Raw genomic sequence first — 21,357 nt, 5'->3', positions numbered from 1 at the left:
CCTTTGTGCAATGGCTGCATTGTGAGGGAAATATTGTCATATATTTCTTTTTAAACTATCATTATGCTGGCCTCGTATTAAAAACTGTGCATTGCATAATGTCTCCAAATAAGTCCTTTTTGGTAACAATTGAGTTACTTAAGTAGCTATTAAATACCCATCACAGTAACTTGAATATTCAAGGTACCCTTTTGATGACAAGGAATCTTTCTTCATCCATAGGGACCAGATACTGTCACTTGTTTCATATTCCTTCCTAAAGGCTTATTTCTGTCAAGCTGCTTACATATTCAAGGTAAGTAACTTTGTCTTTTTGTTGTTTGACAAGATTGAAGTTTTCTGTTATTGCATACAGTGTGTTTAAGGAATAAGAATTAATATGCTTTTCTTAATGCAGAACAGGAATTTGATTTAACAGTAAGATTCCTTTCTGAAAACTTGAAAAAACGCAAATGGAAAATGATATTCATTATTATCTGAGTAATAAAATATCCTGTTTTTAAATAATCGGTTTTCTCATTTCAAACCTGCAAACTAAAAGCTGTGACCAATTTATATATGATATTTGTATCCTTTCTGAAAATGGTATAACTTACATAGAATCCAAAACAACATTTTTCCTATGTAAAAAATTACTGTTTTTCAAAATGCCATCCCAATGTATATTTAAATCAAACCATGTGAGCACCCCTGTTTCACCATATTCATTTCAAGGACACTTATAGGTACACTGTGTTAACAATTTTCTACCAATATAATAGCAGTTGATTTACTCAGCTGCACAAAACTGCACTGTTTTTCTTAAAGCTTTGAAACTCTTGAATGAGAGGTGGAGCACTCTCTATAGACATGTATTAAATTTCTAAGACTTCAAAGGGAGCATAATTAACTCAATGCCACATAATTGCTCCAGGGACAGAAAAAAAAGATAGAAACAGAATTGATATGCCCATTTTGCCCCTTAGAAATTAAATGACAATGCTAAGTGAGTAATTTTGTTTTTAAACCTTAAACTTTTTACTTTTAAGTTAATACGTCCCTTGAATATTTCAACAACTTTCCATGCCAACTTACAAATTATAGGAAGCAGTAAAGGTGGAAATTCCACGATTCCCCCTTTTTGACTACAATTTCTCCCTCCATCTCTTCCTCTCTTAGATGTTTACTGAACCTGACTGTCACTGCCCTCCTCATAACCTGTAGTTCCTCTATCTTTCCTATTATCCCAATCCATCAGTTTCTTTCTAGCTTCACTTGCCTTTCTATCCATCATATAATCTCAGTAATTTCTACAAATACTTCTCTTAGGAACCAACAGTGATGTACCCCCTTTGACCTGCTGACAACTTACTTTACCAGTTTCACACTGTGAGTGGCCCCTACCATCCACTGTCAGCATTTGCTGCAAAGGAGTAGAACGATGCCACAGGAAGTTAGAGAGCACTACTGATTAGATCTAGAGACATCTTTAATTTTTATAACTGTAAATTTGAACAAAATGTTACGCGATATACTTTCCAAATCTAAAATGACAGGATTCAATATATTATTTCCTAAAAATTGCAGCAGTGGTTCTTAAAAGTACTTTATGCTTGTTTAGTTTAAATCTCTAAAAATCTGAAAGAACATTCTGGAACTTCCGACTCAAGAAGGTTAAAGGGAGCAACCCAAAACCCCAACAGAATACAATGGACTGAGTAAACCAATAATCATAAGGAACAAAGGTAAAGGCTATAAGAGAAGTGTTTTAAAATAAATTACTGAAAGAAAAAAAAATAAGTTGAAGCAGTGGTATCTGATGAAGAAGGTAGAAGGAGCCTTAGACTAGATATCATTGTAAGGGGCAGAGCAAAGAGCCTTCTATCCTGCTGACATTTTGATACTTGCAAACACCAAGTCAAATGGAGGGCAGAAGTGAGATCAGGAGCTGAAAAGTAGGGGAGTACAATCAATTTGTCAATTCTTGTCATTCTCAGTAGTTATATTCTATAAATTCATCATGCATACTGAATTAGTAAATACTGAGCCATAGCTTCTAAGGAAAGCACAGGGTTTGGTTTCTTTGGAGAGAGAGAGAGAGAGAGAGAGAGAGAGAGAGAGAGAGAGAGAGAGAAGTTGTGTTTCAATTCCTCTGGCTGCTATAATAAAATGCTACAGATTGGGTAGTTTACCACAGTTCTAAAGGCTAGAAGTCCAAAATCAAGGTGTCAACAGGGCCCTCTGGTTGCACACTTCTTATATTTTTACACTTCTTATATTTTACTTGGTGGGAGGGGAGGGACTAGGGGGCTCTATGGAATCTCTTTATTTTTAGAATAGCACTAATCTTATCTCATGCTTTAAGCACCCACAAAGGCCCCACCTCCTGATACTATCACATTAAGCAAAAGATTCCAACATATGGATTTGCAGGGGATGCAAACATTCAAATAATAGCATCTTGAGTCATTAACATTGAACTCATGGCCAAGGGCACTAAACTCAGGCCCAAATGAACCTTATCTAGCACAGGTACTTTCTCAGTAAGAGGCATCACAGCCTGCTTGTGTATCGGAAGACGGATGGCACTTCAGCAGTACACTCGGAGGCCATTTCACACAGTGAAATCACCAACAAAAGGCACAAAAAATGCAAAAGGACACTACATAGGCTGCAAAAAGGATACATTTACAATATGAGAGATGAAATAAGAATGCAGAGCATAGATTTGATCTTATCAGGGAGTATGGGCTGTTGGTAACTCAAATTTTTCAGTTCTGCACATTTCTGTGAATGATCATGAAAGCATCTCCAGTGTTGAGTTTACAGTTACAAATAAATTTTAAGTGGTATGTGAATTTACAAATACAGAATCAGTAAATAAGATGGATCAACTCTTAAGTGTTTGTTGATTTTCACAGGTCCTTCTCACACAGTCTCATAAATCATGTTCCTGAAAGCTGATATTAATACTTATGCCCCCCAAAAAGTAGAATTCTCTTTGGAAGACCCAAGTAGACTTTCTGGGGTAAAATGAGGCAACTATTCTTGGCATTATGATCCTAGAGCAGGGGTGGGCAAACTTTTTGACTCGAGGGCCACAATGGGTTCTTAAACTGGACCGGAGGGCCGGAACAAAAGCATGGATGGAGTGTTTGTGTGAATTAATATAAATTCAAAGTAAACATCATTACATAAAAGGGTACGGTCTTTTTTTTTTTTTAGTTTTATTCATTTCAAATGGGCCAGATCCGGCCCGTGGGCCGTAGTTTGCTCACGGCTGTCCTAGAGCAAGGACCTCACACAAACACATACAAAATCTAGTACTACCTCCAATTGAACGGCAATGTCCCATTTGCTCAATCTTTAGTGATGCCTGCCTTTTGAGCTCCATGCTGCTTGCTTTTTGAATGAATTGTTGGTAGTTCTGAAGGGGTCAACCTATTCCCTACATGGCGAAATGCTTCTAGAAGGCATGAGATGAGTTTGAGAACAGCTAATTGAGAAACAGGAACCACTATATATGTCAGAGGACAGTATGGCCAGCTTAGGATGGGGAAGGCAGTGGTTTCACATTCATTCTGGCATTCCTACTTCACTGCTCGAGTCCGTAGAATAAACTTAGTCCACAATTTGGACACATAAGATCAGTGGTTGTGAAAGACTAGTGAGTGGGGGAAAATGGTGGCTGGGTAGAGGAAGGGAGAGGAATCTCTCAGGAAAACCACAAATATAGATTTCATGTGTTTGAAAACAAAGATAGAAATAGGTTATTACAAGAATCAACGTTCAGAATCAAGGATAGAGGGCCGTGGTCACAATACAAGTCAAGATCATATTAGTTGAAATTATCAATAATACAAAGATGTTCAAATAAAATTACTTGAATAAAGTCTGGACTCATTTTATCAATCTTGAAACAGCAATTTTTGGTTATTGGTCATGGGCAGCCCTTCTCTGATAGAGCTTCATGAGGTCTAACATTCTGGGTTCCAGCCTCATCAATTAATCCCTCTCTGGTTGCCTTATTAAGCCCAGTGCAAAAGAGCTTCAGTTTTTTTCTCCCAAAAATGAATCAACTTTTTCTGTTTCTGATATTCAACTTTAAAAACATTATCTATAATTTATTTTTACTTTTATCACCAAACTTCTCAAGTAGTCAACATATCAAATTCTGTTAATTCCCTCCATGACCCTTTGCAATCTCTCTCTATTCTCTGCCATTCTTAGGAACCTTTGGCTCCTCAATACAAATATCTTTTTTTGAGTTTCCATTCTAAAATGCTTAACTCTAATAGCTACACTACACTTTGTTCTACTTGATTCAAACCAATGACATATCATTATCTGGGTCTCCCCCAACTTTAAAATTTATTAAAAATATTTTTTATTGGTTTCAGAAAGAAAGGGAGAGGGAGAAAGAGATAGAAATATCAATGATAACAGAGAATCAGTGATCAGCTGCCTTCTGCACGACCCCTCGTGGGGATAGAGCCTGCAATCAGGGCATGTGCCCCACACCAGGAATCGAACTGTGACCTCCCACTTCATAGGTCAACACTCAACCACTGATCCACACTGGCCAGGCTCCCCCTACCTTTTAGACTATAATTTACCCCTTCCCTGCATAGTTTTTTACACTTCACAAAATTAGTAGAGCTTCCCTGAGATATCATTTATAGCTCTTTCTAGTTTATTCGTTATAAATTCCCCTTCAGAGATTTCTTCCACATGCAAGTGTTTAAAGGCACTCTATGCTGAGAAATCTCTCATCTGTAGACTTTTCTATTTTCCCAGCTCTTTCTGGCTATTTTCATCGCACTTTTTGGTTAATGTTCACTGTTTCCCTTTTGTCACCACACATCCACCACTCAACACAGAAATCTGTCTTCTTTTCTAACTCACAAATGAACTTGTTATTGCTAAATAACTAGACTTCTGGGTTTTTCATCTAATACACTTTCAGCCCTTATTTTACTGGACAATTCTTCAGCAATATCACATTGATATTATTTTCTCCTTTGCTTTGTACAACATTTTTCTTTCGCACTTTTTTTTCTACTTTGCTTTCCCCCTACTGCTTAGGTTTTTCTTGGTTTCCTCTGCTAGATCTTATTTCCCTGCCTGTGCCTGGTCTTCAATTGTGCCCTTACCCTTACCTGACCTACTGTTTCTTTACACACTGCAGTGCTTTAAATATATATGTCTGTCTTAGGACCTGAGCTCTCTTCAGCATTTGAATCATGTATCCAAATATTTACTGTATATATATTTACTTGAACATGAGGGATTAAATAACACATTTAATTTACTTGAACTCTGAGGATTAAATAACACATTCAACATGGCCAAGATAGACTTCTTCACCTTCTCCCCAGGCCTGCTCTTCCTCATATGTTGCCCTATCTCTATCTACTTGCTTCCCCACCTTCGTAAAAGGCTCCATTTCCTCTTCTCTAGGGCATATCTTAGGATATCTCATTAATCCATATTAATATATTTAAGTCAATGTATTATTCCGATTTTACTGATGACAAAACTGAGGCTCAAAAATGTTAAGTAATTTGCCAATACAACATCACCAGAAAGTGGCGGAGATAGACTGGTATTTATCTATTACATCCCACATTTCTTTTATGAATTCCTACTCTAGACACTAAGTCCAGTTCAAATGTGCCTTCTTAATGAAGCCCTCTCTGATCGCCCCAGCCAAAAATGACCACAGAAGCTTCAACCTGATTTATTTAATTTTAAGATTCCAAGTTATATTACATGTTGTTGTGTATTTCTCTTCAAACTTATAGCAGACTTTGTGTTTCTTAAAGGAAAGAACCAACTCCTGTCAAATGGGAAATATTCTTTCTATTGTGGAAAAGTCTAGTTGTTCAATTTGCAAGACTAGAAAAAGCTTAAAGTTCTGTGTTTATCCTTAAGCTGCACAACGAATTTCTCTATTAAAATTAAAAAAGACAGTATTGATATTTTCCAAAAAGTTTTATTCTTCTTAGTGATTTATATTCTGCTTCAGTTCCTTGATACCAATTATATAGAGTGTCATAGAACTTCTAACACATTCTTAATTTGGAGGATTTATACCAGTGCTTTGGGAATTAAAGAAAGCATAATAGAGAAGTGAGAAAAAGTATTACTCAAATAATGTCACCCAAATAAAAAACACTAATAATAAAACCCATCTGAAAGTATGTAATGTCGTGGCCCTATCTAGCACTATATAAAACCAAAAACTTGAAGCAAGGCAAAAATGACTTGAAAATAATCCTTTGCAAGGCAATAGTAAGCATTTTAGAACACAGAGATGTTACATCAATCAATAAAAAGCCTTAATTGTATTTTGACAAAGTTTCTAAGCTTCCAGCCAAATGAACAGATACAATAAAATTTTTGAGGATGCAGCATCATAAAGTGTATAGTGGTCATTACTTTGCAGTTTCAGACAGTGTTAATTATTTGTCTTAGTACAGAGTTCACAGAGCAGAGGTAAATTTGCTATATGTTTTTGTAAAAGTAATCATGACCAGGCAACAAAAGCCTGATTCAAGTAAATCTTTTCTCAGAAATAAAATTTTAACTTGCAAATGAATTTAAGGGTTAGTTAGAGAACTTTGCACTTTTGAATTCATTAGTGAATTTATTAGATTCATTCAGGTCAATGGCACTTTTACACCCCCATCAGATTTTTTAAAACCATCCTGGCTCTGTGTCTAAATATATATATGAATGCAAACATTCTCAGCAATTAACTGGACAGTACCGGGTAAATGCAATGAGCTGGGAATTCACTGTGCTAACCTCCATTAGTGCTGATGAGAGTTGTGTACTTAATTCCCTCTCGCTGCTCTTAACTTTCAACTTCTCTGTGGGATCTATTCCAATGCATTTAATTTTAACACCCTGCCCCCACCCCCTGACGAGTTTTCTTACCTCAGTAATGAAGGATTTGGCTGTGGCGGGATTCATAATGAGGATGGCTCTCCTAAGAGTGTCTCGATAGCGATTCAGTTCCTCGATTCTCATGGTATCAAAGAGAGTGGTGATCATTTTATTGATGTTGTTTTCTACCTTTTGAAGTGCAACATCCATCCCCTGCTGAGATACTCTGTCCAGAAACTCCTGTATTCCACGGATATCTAGGAACATCAAAATCCCATCACAGTGTGAACTGGAGCACAGAAGGGAAACAAGAACCGTTTCATTTATAGCAGAGTAGTTTATTGTTCAACATGGAAGGCTGGCTGTCTAAAACTATTAACCGAGTAGCAGGTGAAACTCTCAAATATGCTTAAGATTTAGCATGATTTACTGTGTTTAAGTAACAAATGTAGAGATTATTATTTTTAAAGTGAATTTCTTTTTCTTCACTGGACATTCTAAACTATCTCACCTGTGAAAAATGTTAGGCTAGGATCCTCTCACTTCCCTAACGCAGTTGTCAGATAAGGAAAGTACACTTGTGATTTTTCCTCAGGTAAAACATGAATAGCATTGATGAATGAATCTGAATCAAGATTGCTAACATTTATTAAAATAAGGCAACCATATCACTAAACTTGACATTTATGATCTAAATGAAAATAGAGTTTTGAGGGGTTATCTTCAAAGTGTCGCAGGTCATTTAGACCACAAATAAAATAGCTTCATTTTTGTCTATTTTATGAGAACCACCTCCTTAGCTCAAATTTGGCAAACAGGGTAGGAGACAATTTTCTTATCAGGAGTATAAGGATTATACTTTGTATATAAAACAAAATTTAACTTAATATTCACACACCCATTAAGGAAAAAATAAGTTCTGAAAGATTATCAGAAAAAAATTATGTACAATTTACTTTTAAATAAAGAGGATAAAGTCAAGTCTAAATAAAGTGTTTATAGATTTATTCCTGGATGTATATTCAAGTATCAATAAATGTCTGAACTGTTACCAATATTTCTTCCTAGTACCACATTGACTGTTTATAGAAGGGATTTGAACATTGATAAGTATAATTGGAAAATATATGTTAGAATATAAACTTAGTATAGCAGATTTGTTTTTACTATATAATAAACTACATGTTTTCTACATATGTTCATGCCATACAATGTTTTAATGGAGAAAACTAGTTAAGGATAAGAAGTAAATGGGGTTGTGGCATTGTCAGTGGACTATATAAAAATTCTTAATTGTACACGATTGCATGCATGCAAAATTTGTCTCTCAAGGGAAAGAATTAGTTCATGTGTTTTTTAAGACATTAACAATTAAAAGCAATATATAAACCTATAGAGCAAGACAACAAATAGTCACAAACTTTGAAATTGACATTTACTCATAACAAAATTTATACTTACAAGGTTACAAATTAATTTTAAAATTTTACTTCCTTATTAGTTTTATTTTAAAATAATTGCTGATATAGAATAGATAACTATATAAATGCTACCTTATATTCCTTATTCCTAATTATATTATAAACCCAGGATGGCAGAATCATAGCAGCTTAAAAGAACAAAGCCTCATCTAGAGCAGAACAAGAGATAAAAGAGTGGGGATAATAAATGTATTATGTACTCATTAAATATCAAGGGTCCCAGGTTCGATTCCGGTCAAGGGCATGTACCTGGGTTGCGGGCACATCCCCAGTGGGAGGTGTGCAGGAGGCAGCTGATCGATGTTTCTCTCTCATCGATGTTTCTAACTCTCTATCTCTCTCCCTTCCTCTCTGTAAAAAATCAATAAAAATATATATATAAAAAAAATAAAGGATCAAGGTTTAAAAAAAAAGAGAGATAAAAGAGTGGGGATAATAAATGTATTATGTACTCATTAAATATCCAAGTCTGAAAGTACCTAAGGGGGTAAGATACTCAGGAGTGGATTAGACAAAGGGTTAGATCTGATGCAATTTCACAGATGTGGTAGACATGTCACAGGACTATGCACACTAAAGGAGACGTTCTCAAATGTTGGTGTGAATCAGAATCACTTAGAAATCTTATAAAAAAATAAAAATAAAGCCCAGAACCAATATGCCTTTAAAATACATGTCTAGCAGATCTTTGATTTTGAATTTTAAGTTGTTGTTTCATTTCATTTTTTTAGTTTGAATCACTTCTATGTGAATCTAAATGTGAAAGGGGGACATCTGTAATACGTTTAACAGTAAAGATAAATTAAAAAATAAGTAAATACATAACAAAATTAAAAATACATTGAAAGAAGTAGAGATGCTAAGAAAACACTGTGTGGCCAGAGCATAGGCTCCAGATCGGCATGCTCTAGGAAATGCTCTGTTCACAGAAATAATATATCAATGCAATTTCATATCTTAACTTTGATGCTCCAAAAATATTAATTGAATACGGGACAGGATGTTGTATACAAGGAGTACAACAGTGAATACCCTTCTCCACACTGAGACAGACAATAAACAAGTAAACAACAAAGACATACAAACCACATCCGTGCTCGAAGGAAGCAGGAAGGGTATCCTGGGAGATAATGCCAGGGCGGGGAGGGGGATCTATTTTAGTTAGAATATTCAAGGGAAGTTGCTCTGGAAAACTGGTTTTTAAACTGTTCTAAAGGATGAGAAGACATTACCTAGACAGAGAGATAGGAAGTGAAGACAACAGCATGGAGAACATGCCCGAGGGCAGCAAAGAGCTAGTGTTTGAAGTTGAAGGATTCCAGTGTGGTGTCGCCCAGTCAGTAAGGAGGGCAGAGGCAGGTGACGCTCCTTGTAGAGTGTGGGTCACATTATGTGGACCCTGGTGAGACACAGAGAGGTTTTGCTTTTATTCTAAATATGGTTTTTATCTATTGAAAAATTTAAGTAGAGGTTCTAAGTGGATGACAGGCTGTGTGTTCAGTATGAAAAGCAGTTTAAGTCTGCGAGTGACTTGTTAAGATAGTCTGATTCAAATGGAGTTTGTAAATGATATCCCCTTGATTTTAAAACATTCTGACAGATTTTAGCGTTTATTTTTTAACAGAAGGTAAGTTTTTTATGTATAGGTATTGGGCCAGAAAAGTGATGTGATAAAATATTGTTAGTATATCTCTGGTTCCTTATTCTGGAATTATGGTTATCATTGCCTAATATATGTGATTCTAAAAAGTTTTTTTTAAATCTCTTTTTTTGTCCTTTTTGTTAGTTTATTGGGCTGACAGGGATTTAAAAATATACAATTTTCCGGTGCACAATTCTACAACACATCATCAGTATACTGTATTGTGTGTTCACCACCCAAGTCAAGTCCCTATCACCATTTATTCCCCCCTAGACCCTCCTCAATCTCCATTCACCCTCCAACCCCTGGCAATCACCATGAAATATTTCTGATCTCTAAATAAAGAAATATTTATTTCATAGATGTCTTATAAGATTAGATTAGTGAGGGCATGAGCATGTACGTGTGTATGCCTATCAATCACATGGCAGTTGCTATTATCTTATATAATAAAAGGGTAATATGAAAATTGACCCCAACAGCAGAACAACTGGTGGCTATGATGCACACTGACCACCAGGAGGCAGACACTCAACGCAGGAGCTGCCCCCTGGTGGTCAGTGCGTTTCCACAGGGGGAGCTCCGCTTAGCCCAGGGGTGGGCAAACTTTTTGACTCAAGGGCCACAATGGGTTCTTAAACTGGACCGGAGGGCCGGAACAAAAGCATGGATGGAGTGTTTGTGTGAACTAATATAAATTCAAAGTAAACATCATTACATAAAAGGGTACGGTCTTTTTTTTTTTTTTTAGTTTTATTCATTTCAAACGGGCCGGATCCGGCCCGCGGGCTGTAGTTTGCCCACGGCTGGCTTAGCCAGAAGACAGCTCATGGCTGGCCAGTGCAGCAGCGGTAGCGGGAACCTCTCCCACCTCCGCAGCAGCGCTAAGGGATGTTCAACTAACAGCTTAGGCCCACTCTCCCCAGGAAGAGGGCCTAAGCCGTTAGTCAGACATCCCCCGAGGGTTCCCAGAGGGATGTCTGACTGCCAAATTAGGCCCAATCCCCCCTGCTAGAGGACACAGGCCAGGCTGAGGGCCCCCCCCCCCCCCCGAGTGCACAAATTTTCATGCACTGGGCCTCCAGTTATTAATAATAGTACATAGCTACTTGTTAAGAGTAACCTCCCCCGTCCATTAGGAGAGAATTGCCTGAAATTGAATGATGGCTAGCTACCCAAAATAGCAAGCATAATGTTTTAGACTCTTGGAATGCAGGAGTTAAATAATAATAGCTTTGCTTCTTTGAGAACAACATCAAACACCCATGATATGTGGCAACTGGTACGTCTGATGTGAGAAGAATTTGAACCTATTAGCTGCTCTGTGGAAAATCATCATTAAAAGAGCATGGGCCTTTGGTTTTGTTAATTCATGAACATAATCAACCATTGCAATTATTTAACTACATTATCTGTATGCCTATTAGTTAGCAGAAAATGAAAATAAAGGTTACAGAAATAAAAAAGACAATACATGGTGCCTGACCTCAAGGAGCTTCCAGGCCTGTGGGTGTGACTAAGTGCTGTTTATTGATAGCAGAAAATTAAATAGTAGTTTCAGGTCAGTGTTTCCAGCCATTAATAATTCTATTGACCAGATAATTGAATAACAAGTAGTGGAAGGAAGGTTCATTAACTAAGTTATTAAAAATAACACAGTTCAGCAATAGAGGTCCATTACTGAGATTTCCTATTTGATAAGAATTTTTGGCTTTTACATTAGATCATAGTGTTTCAATATATGCATTATCTTTACAATAATGCTGATCAATATATATATATATATTTTAAATATATATTTCTTTAGTGATATCAGAGAGGAAGGGAGAAGAAGAGAAAGATAGAAACATCAATGATTAGAGAATCATTGATTGGCTGCCTCCTACACACCCCCTACTGAAGATTGAACCACAACCCGGCCATGTGCCCTTGGCCGGAATTGAACCTGGGACCCTTCAGTCTGCAGGTCGACGCTCTATCCACTGAGCCAAACTGGCTAGGGCTGATCAATATTTTTAAAGGACATTTTACTGATGAACAAATCCAAACATATCATTTTACCTGCTTGACATAATATGCACTAATGCAAAGGAAATAGTTCAGTAAGATGCTTGGATAAATTATATGATTATGGATGCACATTGAAGTAAATGAGAGAACTGAAAGTTGGAATGTGGCCAAATGAGTAATAAATGGCTTTAACATTGTCTAGAGCAGTGGTTCTCAACCCCTGGGAATCTTTTTAAAATCCTGATTTCTGGGCCTCATCCTCCGGAAATTCTGTTTCTTTGTTATGGGGTAGGGCCACAACATTAGTAACAAAGAAACAGAATTTCTGGAGGATGAGGCCCAGAAATCAGGATTTTAAAAAGATTCCCAGGTGATTCTAATGTGCAGCCAAGGTTGAGAACCACTGGTCTAGAGAGACAGTTAATAATAAAGTCATTAGATAGTTGAAAATATCTTCAGGGCAATTGTAAATATTTTCAATCAATTAAGAGGAATGTGTCCATTTCATGGGCCTTCATTAAACCTACATCAAAATGCATGGAATATATTTTGTGTTTCCAAGGAATGCAATCATGAAGATAGTCATTCAGTATTCATTTCAAAGGGGCCTATTGTATGGCAATTTAATTACAGTGGGGCCTTGACTTAAGAGTGTCCTGACTAACGAGTTTTTTGAGATACCAGCTGTCTCTCGGCAGATTTTTTGCATTGAGTTGACAGAGTAATTTGAGTTAAGGAGCTCCTTAACGAGCTCCTTAACGAGCTCGGTCTCAGAAGGAATTAAACTTATAAGTCAAGGCCCCACTGTATAAGAAAAGGGTGTCATACTGAATCCTTAAGGATAGTGTTTAGGTATATCAAATCACTCAAATATGTATTGACCCTTAATATAATATTACTAAATCAGTGTTTTTCGATGCAGGGGAGACAATAAGTAACCCATTTAGTATTACATAAAGTTGAGTTTCTTCTTTTGTGTTTATGTGTATGGGTGCCAAAGTACTGTATTCAGCCAATATATTTATCTATGTACACAAACAAAGGAAGAAACTTGATTATCTACATATGTATATAGTAGTTATTTATTATACTCCAGTAGTAATTCCCATGCCACAGTACTTTTAGGTCTCTGATTTTCAGAAAATCGGAGTTTAACAAATTAGATATTTACATATGACCAAAAATCTTGTTGTAAAAGAGAAAATACTATACTAAACCTGTGAGGAAAATGTCAGAAAGGCTAAATACATAAAATAAGTTTAAGCTGACCAAACACACATAAACAAATTCAAAATTAACTTAAAAAGTTTATGTTTCAAAGGCAATGGTAAAGGTTAAATTATAAAGACATATATTTATAATTTTAAATATTTAACATTAAACATTTAATATAATTAAATTTGATATTAAATTAAAATGTAAAATAAATTAACTTAATTAATACATTTAAATTTAATCTTTAATTTAATTTTTCATAATTTGAGTTAAATAATTTTTTCTTCCAGGTAAGATTTCCTTCAAATTGGTAAGGGAAGCCCATGTGTCCTTGTATGCCTATCTTTCACTCAAAGAACCATCATGCATTTCAGCTGTGTCTGAGAGCATGTCATGCCCCGACCAAATTATTTAGTTCAGGGATTAGCATAGGACCCAAACAGGGCCTGAGACTTGATATATGGATATATTTCCATATAAATTATATTTGATAAACAGACAAAGAAGGGGAAGAATCATTGTTTAGTATAATAACCTGTAAGGATATGCTGAGAGTAACCAGTGCCATCTGTCTTGCCTAAGAATAAAGCCAATAGTTGAACTGAAGTAGAGATGAGGGTGTCTAAGTGGGTATCTCACTACTTTCAAGTTCATGTCTCTATGTCATTACCATAACAAGCTGTTTAGATCCATTATTATTATCCATATTATTCTTCCAGTCTCCATAACTAGATCCATTAAAATGCACCTACCAATATATCCATGCCAATATCAGGCTGGGATCAATATTGTTTCAGGCAATGGAAATGAAAGAACCTAAATAGTTCATTTGATAAAGAGTACTTCAACCTTACTGCTTATATCACTCTAGTAAATCAGTTCTATTCAGTTCTCCCAGGCCTGAAATTCAACTTTTGTCTCATCAATACTTTCAGAACAGAATCCTCCCACTAAAGCAATCTATCTGCTTTGATTCTATTTTAAGGACCACCTACTCCTATAAGTTCCTGGTTTCTGTATATTGTCAGTTCCCTGATTCTGGAATCTAGCCATTTACTGGTATATTCAATTAATTACTTGCATAGACATCTCTGACAGTGAGCCTGCCTAGATTACTGCCAAATGCTTTTAATAACTCTTCCTGAGTATCTTATTCCCCCTACTTGACCAAACTTCCTCTCAGAGATTGGTTAAAAGCTAAGCAAATTAAGAATGATGCAGAATTAAAAGGGTAGGGCAATATAATGAGTAATAGAATAAAGAGTTAGCATAAAATTTTTAACTTACAGAAATTATAAGGAAACACAGCAAAGTATAAGTGTTTTTATTTTGCTAAAAATTGTACAGGTCTTGCCTCTTGAAGGCTCTAAGTGCATGTGGCAATGAATAAATTTGTCAGTTCATATACTGATACTGAAAAATGAGAATAGATAAGGATAAAGAAATTTATAAAGGTAGAATATATGAAAAGCACATTATGATGAAAATGGGAAATTGATCTTGGTATTTAGGTAGTAGATATTGAAGAGAGTAAATTATATAATATAAAATACTTATTCTAATTCCTGGCAAATAAAATATATAGAGATATTATTTTTAATATTTTTATTGCTGCAAGACTTTCTATTGGATCAGCTATACTTTGTGAAAGCTTGTAGGATTTTGAGAGGCAACAATCAAATCAAAGTCCAGCCATACAGCCTTTGATTATTGCTTCTGAAGTTAGACACTTCTTTTATCACTCACCACTAGGGTTTAGTTTGCATCATTCATAATACTTACGTTATTTTCTCTATTAAGAGAGTCATATAAGTATTTTACCTCTAATTTTTTTTTAATTGTAAGCTTCTTAAAGGCTAAGACCACATTCTGTAAAACTTTTTTATCTCATATTTTACATTGCTCTAAGCAAATAAGCAATGAACATTTGCTGAATGACACATTTTTAAAAGCTCAACACTTGCTAAACTCTTTTCAAGCCTTTTAGAAAATGTTTTGAATCAATCCATTCAAATAAAGTGTCCACATTTCTTTTCTCTTTTCATGCATTTACTTCAAATCAAAGACTTGATTATTCTTTGTTAGGGAATTTAAAGTAGACTTTTATACTGTGCCCTTAACCATAATTCACTGTTTTTGAAAAAATGTTTCTCTAATTAACTGGATATAGAAGCTTAATCATTTTTTAAGTATATTTCTCTAAGCAAAATATATCTTCAATAACATTTGGCTCCAGCAGGCTGTCTGATTCCATCCATAGATGATGCTTAATCCATTCATTAATGAAAGTAATTCCTAATAACCAAGATAAAAGTCAAGTGCAAATCCAATGTTTGAACTTAAAATGAGGACACTGATGAATGGATATGTAAATAAACATAACCCTCTTCAAGGTACAAGGTATTTGGATAGATTGATGTTTATTTTGGACTCTTGCCCAGTTCTTTACTAGCAAGATTTATTGTAAGTATCAAAGAGAAATTTTCTTTCACTAACAAGAGTATTACTGGAGATAATTTTAAGGATAAAAGCAAAGTAATTTTAATAAATTATTAAATTAAATAATAAGTCAGAAGCAAGTTTTTCATCAAAGTAAAGAAAAATGCTTTTTTAAAATTATTATTCCTAAAACCCTGCTTCTATCAGTGATATTCCTCACTCCCCCAAAGGACAGAGGAGTTTCATCCATGGGCATTAAGGGGACCCAGGCATACACAGAGCTTATAGCATCTTATTTGCTAAAAGGAAAACAGAGGGAAAGAAAATGAGGAATTTCAAATGAATGTAAATGATTCTATGTGACTACAAATTTAGAGTACATTTGCAAAAATATTTGTCTCATTAATAATAAAAATGTATTATTTTAATTTCCTAATGTAGCCCGTGTAGGACTTAGAAACAAGATGACAAAGGATTTCTGCATGGACAGTTATATTAAAGAGTAAAATTCTCATTTCAATGTTATGAAAATGCCTTTATCCAAAAATCACTTTTCTGTCTGTATCTTACAAGGACTATTTTGATAGGACTAACTAAAAAGTCTTTTCTCACCTTAAAGAAAGATTTAGGGTTTAAAAATTCATTATTTCAAATTATGTCTCAGCAGAGGTCATAAGAATGCCATTTATGGTTATAAAAATCATACATAATCTGATTGAAGAAAACGGACAGACCCATACTCAGCCTATTGGTTCCTTTAGTAGAATTTACTATGTTCAGTAAATAATCCTATCCATGAATTTTGAATTTGTGTTCAATCCTTATTTTTACTGATGAATCAGTTATTTTTAATTTTCTTTTTGTTTATTTTATTCATTTCGGTCTCTTGGTCTTTGTTTGGTGACCCCTAAATAACGTGAATTAAGCAACAGAAAGAGCAATTTCCGTGCTGGACGCAAAGGAGTGTGCTTCCGGAGAGTGCCACAGACTTTTGGCTGAAATCTACCCATCAAGTTTAATGTGACTCTGGCTGCCAAAACCCCAGGCAACCTTTGAATATTTAGGGCTAAATGTAACTACCACTTGCTTTGGTCGCAGGATCTCTTATTTGTTGCTCCCCAGATTTCTGCCAACCTTTTTATGCTCAGTTCTATTGATGCCTCTTTCTGGCTGAGTCTTGTATAGCTGTTTTCCAATATTGTTCACAATGCTGAGTAGGTTAAGACAAGAAAACCATTATTTTAAAAATGTTTATTTATTTGCTGAGGAAAATAAGTTGCACTGCAGGAGGTAAAATTATCTTGCTGTTTTTGTTGTTTGCTTGTTTCATACAACTGTAAAAACTAGACACATCCATAGTGGATGTAAAAATTGTTCTCAGATTCACTCTTAAGGCAAATATCTGAGGAAACACATATTTCAAAATATATATTCCTTACCAATCTCTGTTTATCTCTCTCATTTGATTATATCTATCTTTATTCCCCCAATGACCAAAAAAAAAAAAAGAGAGAAACTATCTCTGGGATCAGTTAGAAAACAAGTAGATTACTTCAGAAAAATAAAATAATCAAAAACAATATCATTTTTGCTTAATTAAATGCAAGTAAAAAATTCCTAGACAAAGTATCTTTGCAAATTATGGTAAATTTAGGACAAATGCTTTTTGTTTTACCTTGAAAAGTTAAATAAAGTGTCTCATGCTACTCAATATTTTGTGAGACTTCATATTGTAGACAATATGCCACGCTAACTTTCAGTAACATAATTTTAGTGGCCTCCAAAGAGTTAAGTACTAAGTAGTTACTGAAGTCTTCGTAAGGGTGTAAGCATGATATGTCAGATTCTTTGGAACCAATAAATAGAAATAAGCATTTTTTCAGTGTTCCAAGATCTGTCCAAAATGGTCTTTTATTATTAAACTAGAGGCCCGGTGCACGAAATTCATGTGGGGCGAGGGGAGGGAGGGGTCTCGTCAGCCAGCCTGCACCCTTTCCAATCTGGGACCCCTTGGGGATGTCTGACTGCCAATTTAGGCCTGATCCCAGGGATCAAGCCTAAACTGGCAGTTGGACATCCCTCTCACAATCCTGGACCGCTTGCTCCTAATCACTCACCTGCCTGCCTGCCTGGTCGTCCCTAATTGGCCCCCCTGCCGGCCTGGTCACCCCACACAGCTTGCTGTTCAGTTGTTTGGTCGTCCCTCACTAACCCCCCTGCTGGCCTAGTCGCCCTACACAGCCTGCTTGTTCAGTTGTTTGGTCGTCCCTCACTAACCCCCTGCTGGCCTCATCGTAGGTAGCCATTTTGTGAGGGCATGAGGGTTAATTTGCATATTACCTCTTTATTATATAGGATTATATAGGATAGAGATATAAATGTTTTTGAAAGGGGAAAATATAGTATTGTCTTTATGACTTCCAATTACTTGAAAAATAAAGATGCATTGGAGTTAGATTTCTTTTGGAAATATGTATTGACAGCATTTGGTATAGGAATTTATATTAAAACTAGAGGCTCAGTAAACAAAATTTGTGCATAGGTAGGGTCCCTAGTGGCTGCCAGCTGCCAGCTGGGGCCTCCCTTCCCTTAGCTGCCTGTGGCCACTGATGGCTGGGGTGGGGCCAGCAAGGGGGAGGGGCCATGGGTGGTTGGCTGGCTAGACCCGCCCCCTGGCCAAACTCCCAGTCGAGGGGACAATTTGCATATTAGGCTTTTATTATATAGCATTTGACTTCAAAAGGATTTAATAGAAATGATTGAACTTTTCCTTAAAATTTCTGTTGTTGCTGCTAGATTTATTAGAAGAATCTGACAGGACAAAAAAACCACAAATGATAACGAGTAAGCTCCTCAAAATTTTTCAAGATTTCATAAAGTTGCTTGCCATAAAAATATCACTTACAAAACTCACACAAATCGCAAACACTTACCATATTCACTGTCATAGAATATGATGAATTTCTGCCAGGCATATTCTGTGATCACTTTCAGGATAACCTCATTTAAGTAGACAGGTGGGCGAACAGAGAGTGTGTAGTCATCATTCCTGTTGCTCCGGGTGAGTCCACAGCCACTCCTTGGGGTCCCAGCTGTTGCTCGCTGGATGAAGAGGTGGGGGATATGCATAGCATCTGCCAAAGACTGGAGGGATCCCGCTGATGTGCAGCCAATGGAGCTGACCAGGGCCAAAATGCCTTGATTCATAAGTTCACAGGCTGCAAAAAAGCATAGTAATATTGGACTGTCAATGAGTTTCATGTATTTTCTCTTTTTTTGAGAAGCAATGAATTAAGCTTATGAGCTATTACACAACTATGTAAAATTTTTTTAAAGGAACATTCTAACTGAGGAGATCCTCAAATTACAAAATGCTATTGAAATACAGTTTAAAAATTCTGCCCTTTAGTTATTTAGCCTGTGCAAATTACTTAGGTTCTCTTGGTCTCAGTTGCATCATCCATAAAGTGAATGAAATAGCATAAATCTTGCAGGATTATTGCCAGGGTTAGATATAGTTCAGTGTCTGTTATCTGCCTCTCAGATGATGGGCATTCTATGCTTTTATAATTATTAATGTATAATTCAGAGAAAAGGTAATGCCTTACTGAATACATAATATAATGTTTTCAAAAAGGAGATAATATGTAAATTATTATGGTGAATGAATGAAGTGGGGTGTAGTGTTGAAGGGTTTGAGTAACGATTTCTGGCCATAGAAAACAGAGCCAGCTGGGATTTAAAACTTTGATAACACTTTATCTTTTTTACTAAACTGGAGAATTGAAAATGCTTTTGTTCTTTTTCTTAACAAATTAGAAAACACATAGTCACGTCAAATACTAAATTTCAGCAACAATATCATTCTGGTTTCCAGCTGAATAATTTCTTATTTCTACTATATGATTTATGGTCACTGCTTTAATTTCATTTTAACCATTCTATATATGAATATATGCTAACTTCAAAAAATATATAAAACTAGAACAAATATAAATTATAAGTAAATGTAAAGACAAAACATACATGGGGAAAAAAGAGATAAGAAGTGATATCTCAGAATGCCAATCTTTAAAGTAAAAACATTACAAAGGAAAAAAGAAAAAAGTAAATAAATACAAAGAAAAGTAATTCAGAAAAAATCAAGGCAAAATAAATTCCTTTTAGAAGATTATCTATTATAATTGGCTCTGTCTTTATCCTAGATTTTAGGCATTCTAATTCATACATTCTAAACATTCAGACTTTAATATAAATTGTTTTACACAGTTCTTGAAAATTCAAAGGAAGACTGAAATGATAAGTACCTACATGTAATTAACTGGTCAGTTAATGAAAGCTGACAAAGTGTAAGTTTAGAAGTACTATCTTAATGGCATGCATATAAACATCAAATAAATTAATTATGATTAATGGTAAGACAACTAATATATACAAAATAAATTAAAAATTATTAGGGATATAATTTTCAAGGATAAGAGAGGTTATATGATTTTAAATAAATGTGAAAAATAGCACAAGAGAGGAATCCTTCTAGACCATAACAGATTGAGGTTAAAGTTTTATTAAAAATCATAGTAGCTACTCATGTCCATGAAATCAGCACAGAAAGCAATATAAATTTATAGTTATTACTTTCAATGAATTTATGCAAAACCACTGGTCACTAGATTATTTCATTATTGTAGTAAATAATACCATTACTGATTATATAAGCAAGTAGAAATTCACTTTTAGAAAATATTTTGATTAAAAGCTTGAATCATTTAGCATTTAAAATAAAAAGAAGAGAATATTATTAATGTATAAACAGTTGAATTCTATTTTTAGGTTACACTAATTAATAGTAATTAAGCTCTGATAGGATAGGCTCAGTTTTTTAGAGCATCGCCCCATGCACCAAAAGGTTGGGTTTCATTCCCAGTCAGGGCATATACTCCAGTTGCATGCATACCAGAGGCAACTGACCTATATTTCTCTCTATCTCTGAAAAAAAAAAAATCTGCTAAAAAATAAAAATAAATAAATAATGATTAAATAAATATAACATTTAATATAAATCTACCACAAAAATTATAAAGTTATACATATAATAGTTTGAGATAACAAACACTGTTTAACATTATATTCGGTCACATGTAAAAATATATGAAAATTATCTATTTTAATCTTCAGATTTAGAAAGATTAACTCCAGAGTCATATATTAATCATCATGTAGCAGATAAATTTGATGCAGTAGCCTATATAATAAAAGGGTAATGTGCAAATAGACCCAATGGCAGAACGACCGAACAGCAGAATGACCAAACAACCAATCAAAGCGTAATATGCTAATGATATGCTAAGGTTGCTCAACTGCTCACTATGACATGCACTGACCACCAGGGGGCAGATAGTCAACTGGTCGACCAGTTGCTATGATGTGCACTGACCACCAGGTGGCAGATGCTCCGACCGGCAGGTTAGCTTGCTGCTGGGGTCTGGCTGATTAGGACTGAGTGAGATGGGCTGGTCATTCCCTGGAGCCCTCCTGCAGTCCCTCCCTGGCCCGATAGTGCACCATTGGGGTCCCTCAGCCTGGCCTGCACCCTCTCACAATCTGGGACCCCTCAGGGGATGTCAGAGAGCCAGTTTCAGCTCTATCTCGCAGGCCACCCCCTTAGGAAGGAGCCAGATGGAGGGCTCATGGCTGGTGAGC

General features: G+C 35.5%; 1 protein-coding gene across 1 annotated transcript in view; it reads right to left on the bottom strand.

Moving 5' to 3' along the window:
- The window catches only part of GRID2 (glutamate ionotropic receptor delta type subunit 2), a 1,225,688-nt gene that overhangs the window by 651,291 nt on the left and 553,040 nt on the right, over nt 1-21,357 (bottom strand). Inside the window, exons 5-6 of the mRNA XM_006084662.3 lie at nt 18,591-18,875; nt 6,922-7,127 (exon numbers count right to left, since the gene is read on the bottom strand). Coding sequence (XP_006084724.1) covers nt 6,922-7,127; nt 18,591-18,875 — 491 coding nt within the window. The remainder of the gene's footprint in view (nt 1-6,921; nt 7,128-18,590; nt 18,876-21,357) is intronic.

Source organism: Myotis lucifugus, unplaced genomic scaffold, assembly GCF_000147115.1.
Source record: "Myotis lucifugus unplaced genomic scaffold, Myoluc2.0 scaffold_12, whole genome shotgun sequence".
NCBI classification, from domain to species: Eukaryota; Metazoa; Chordata; class Mammalia; order Chiroptera; family Vespertilionidae; genus Myotis; species Myotis lucifugus.
This window is presented reverse-complemented; position numbering and strand designations above follow the sequence as displayed.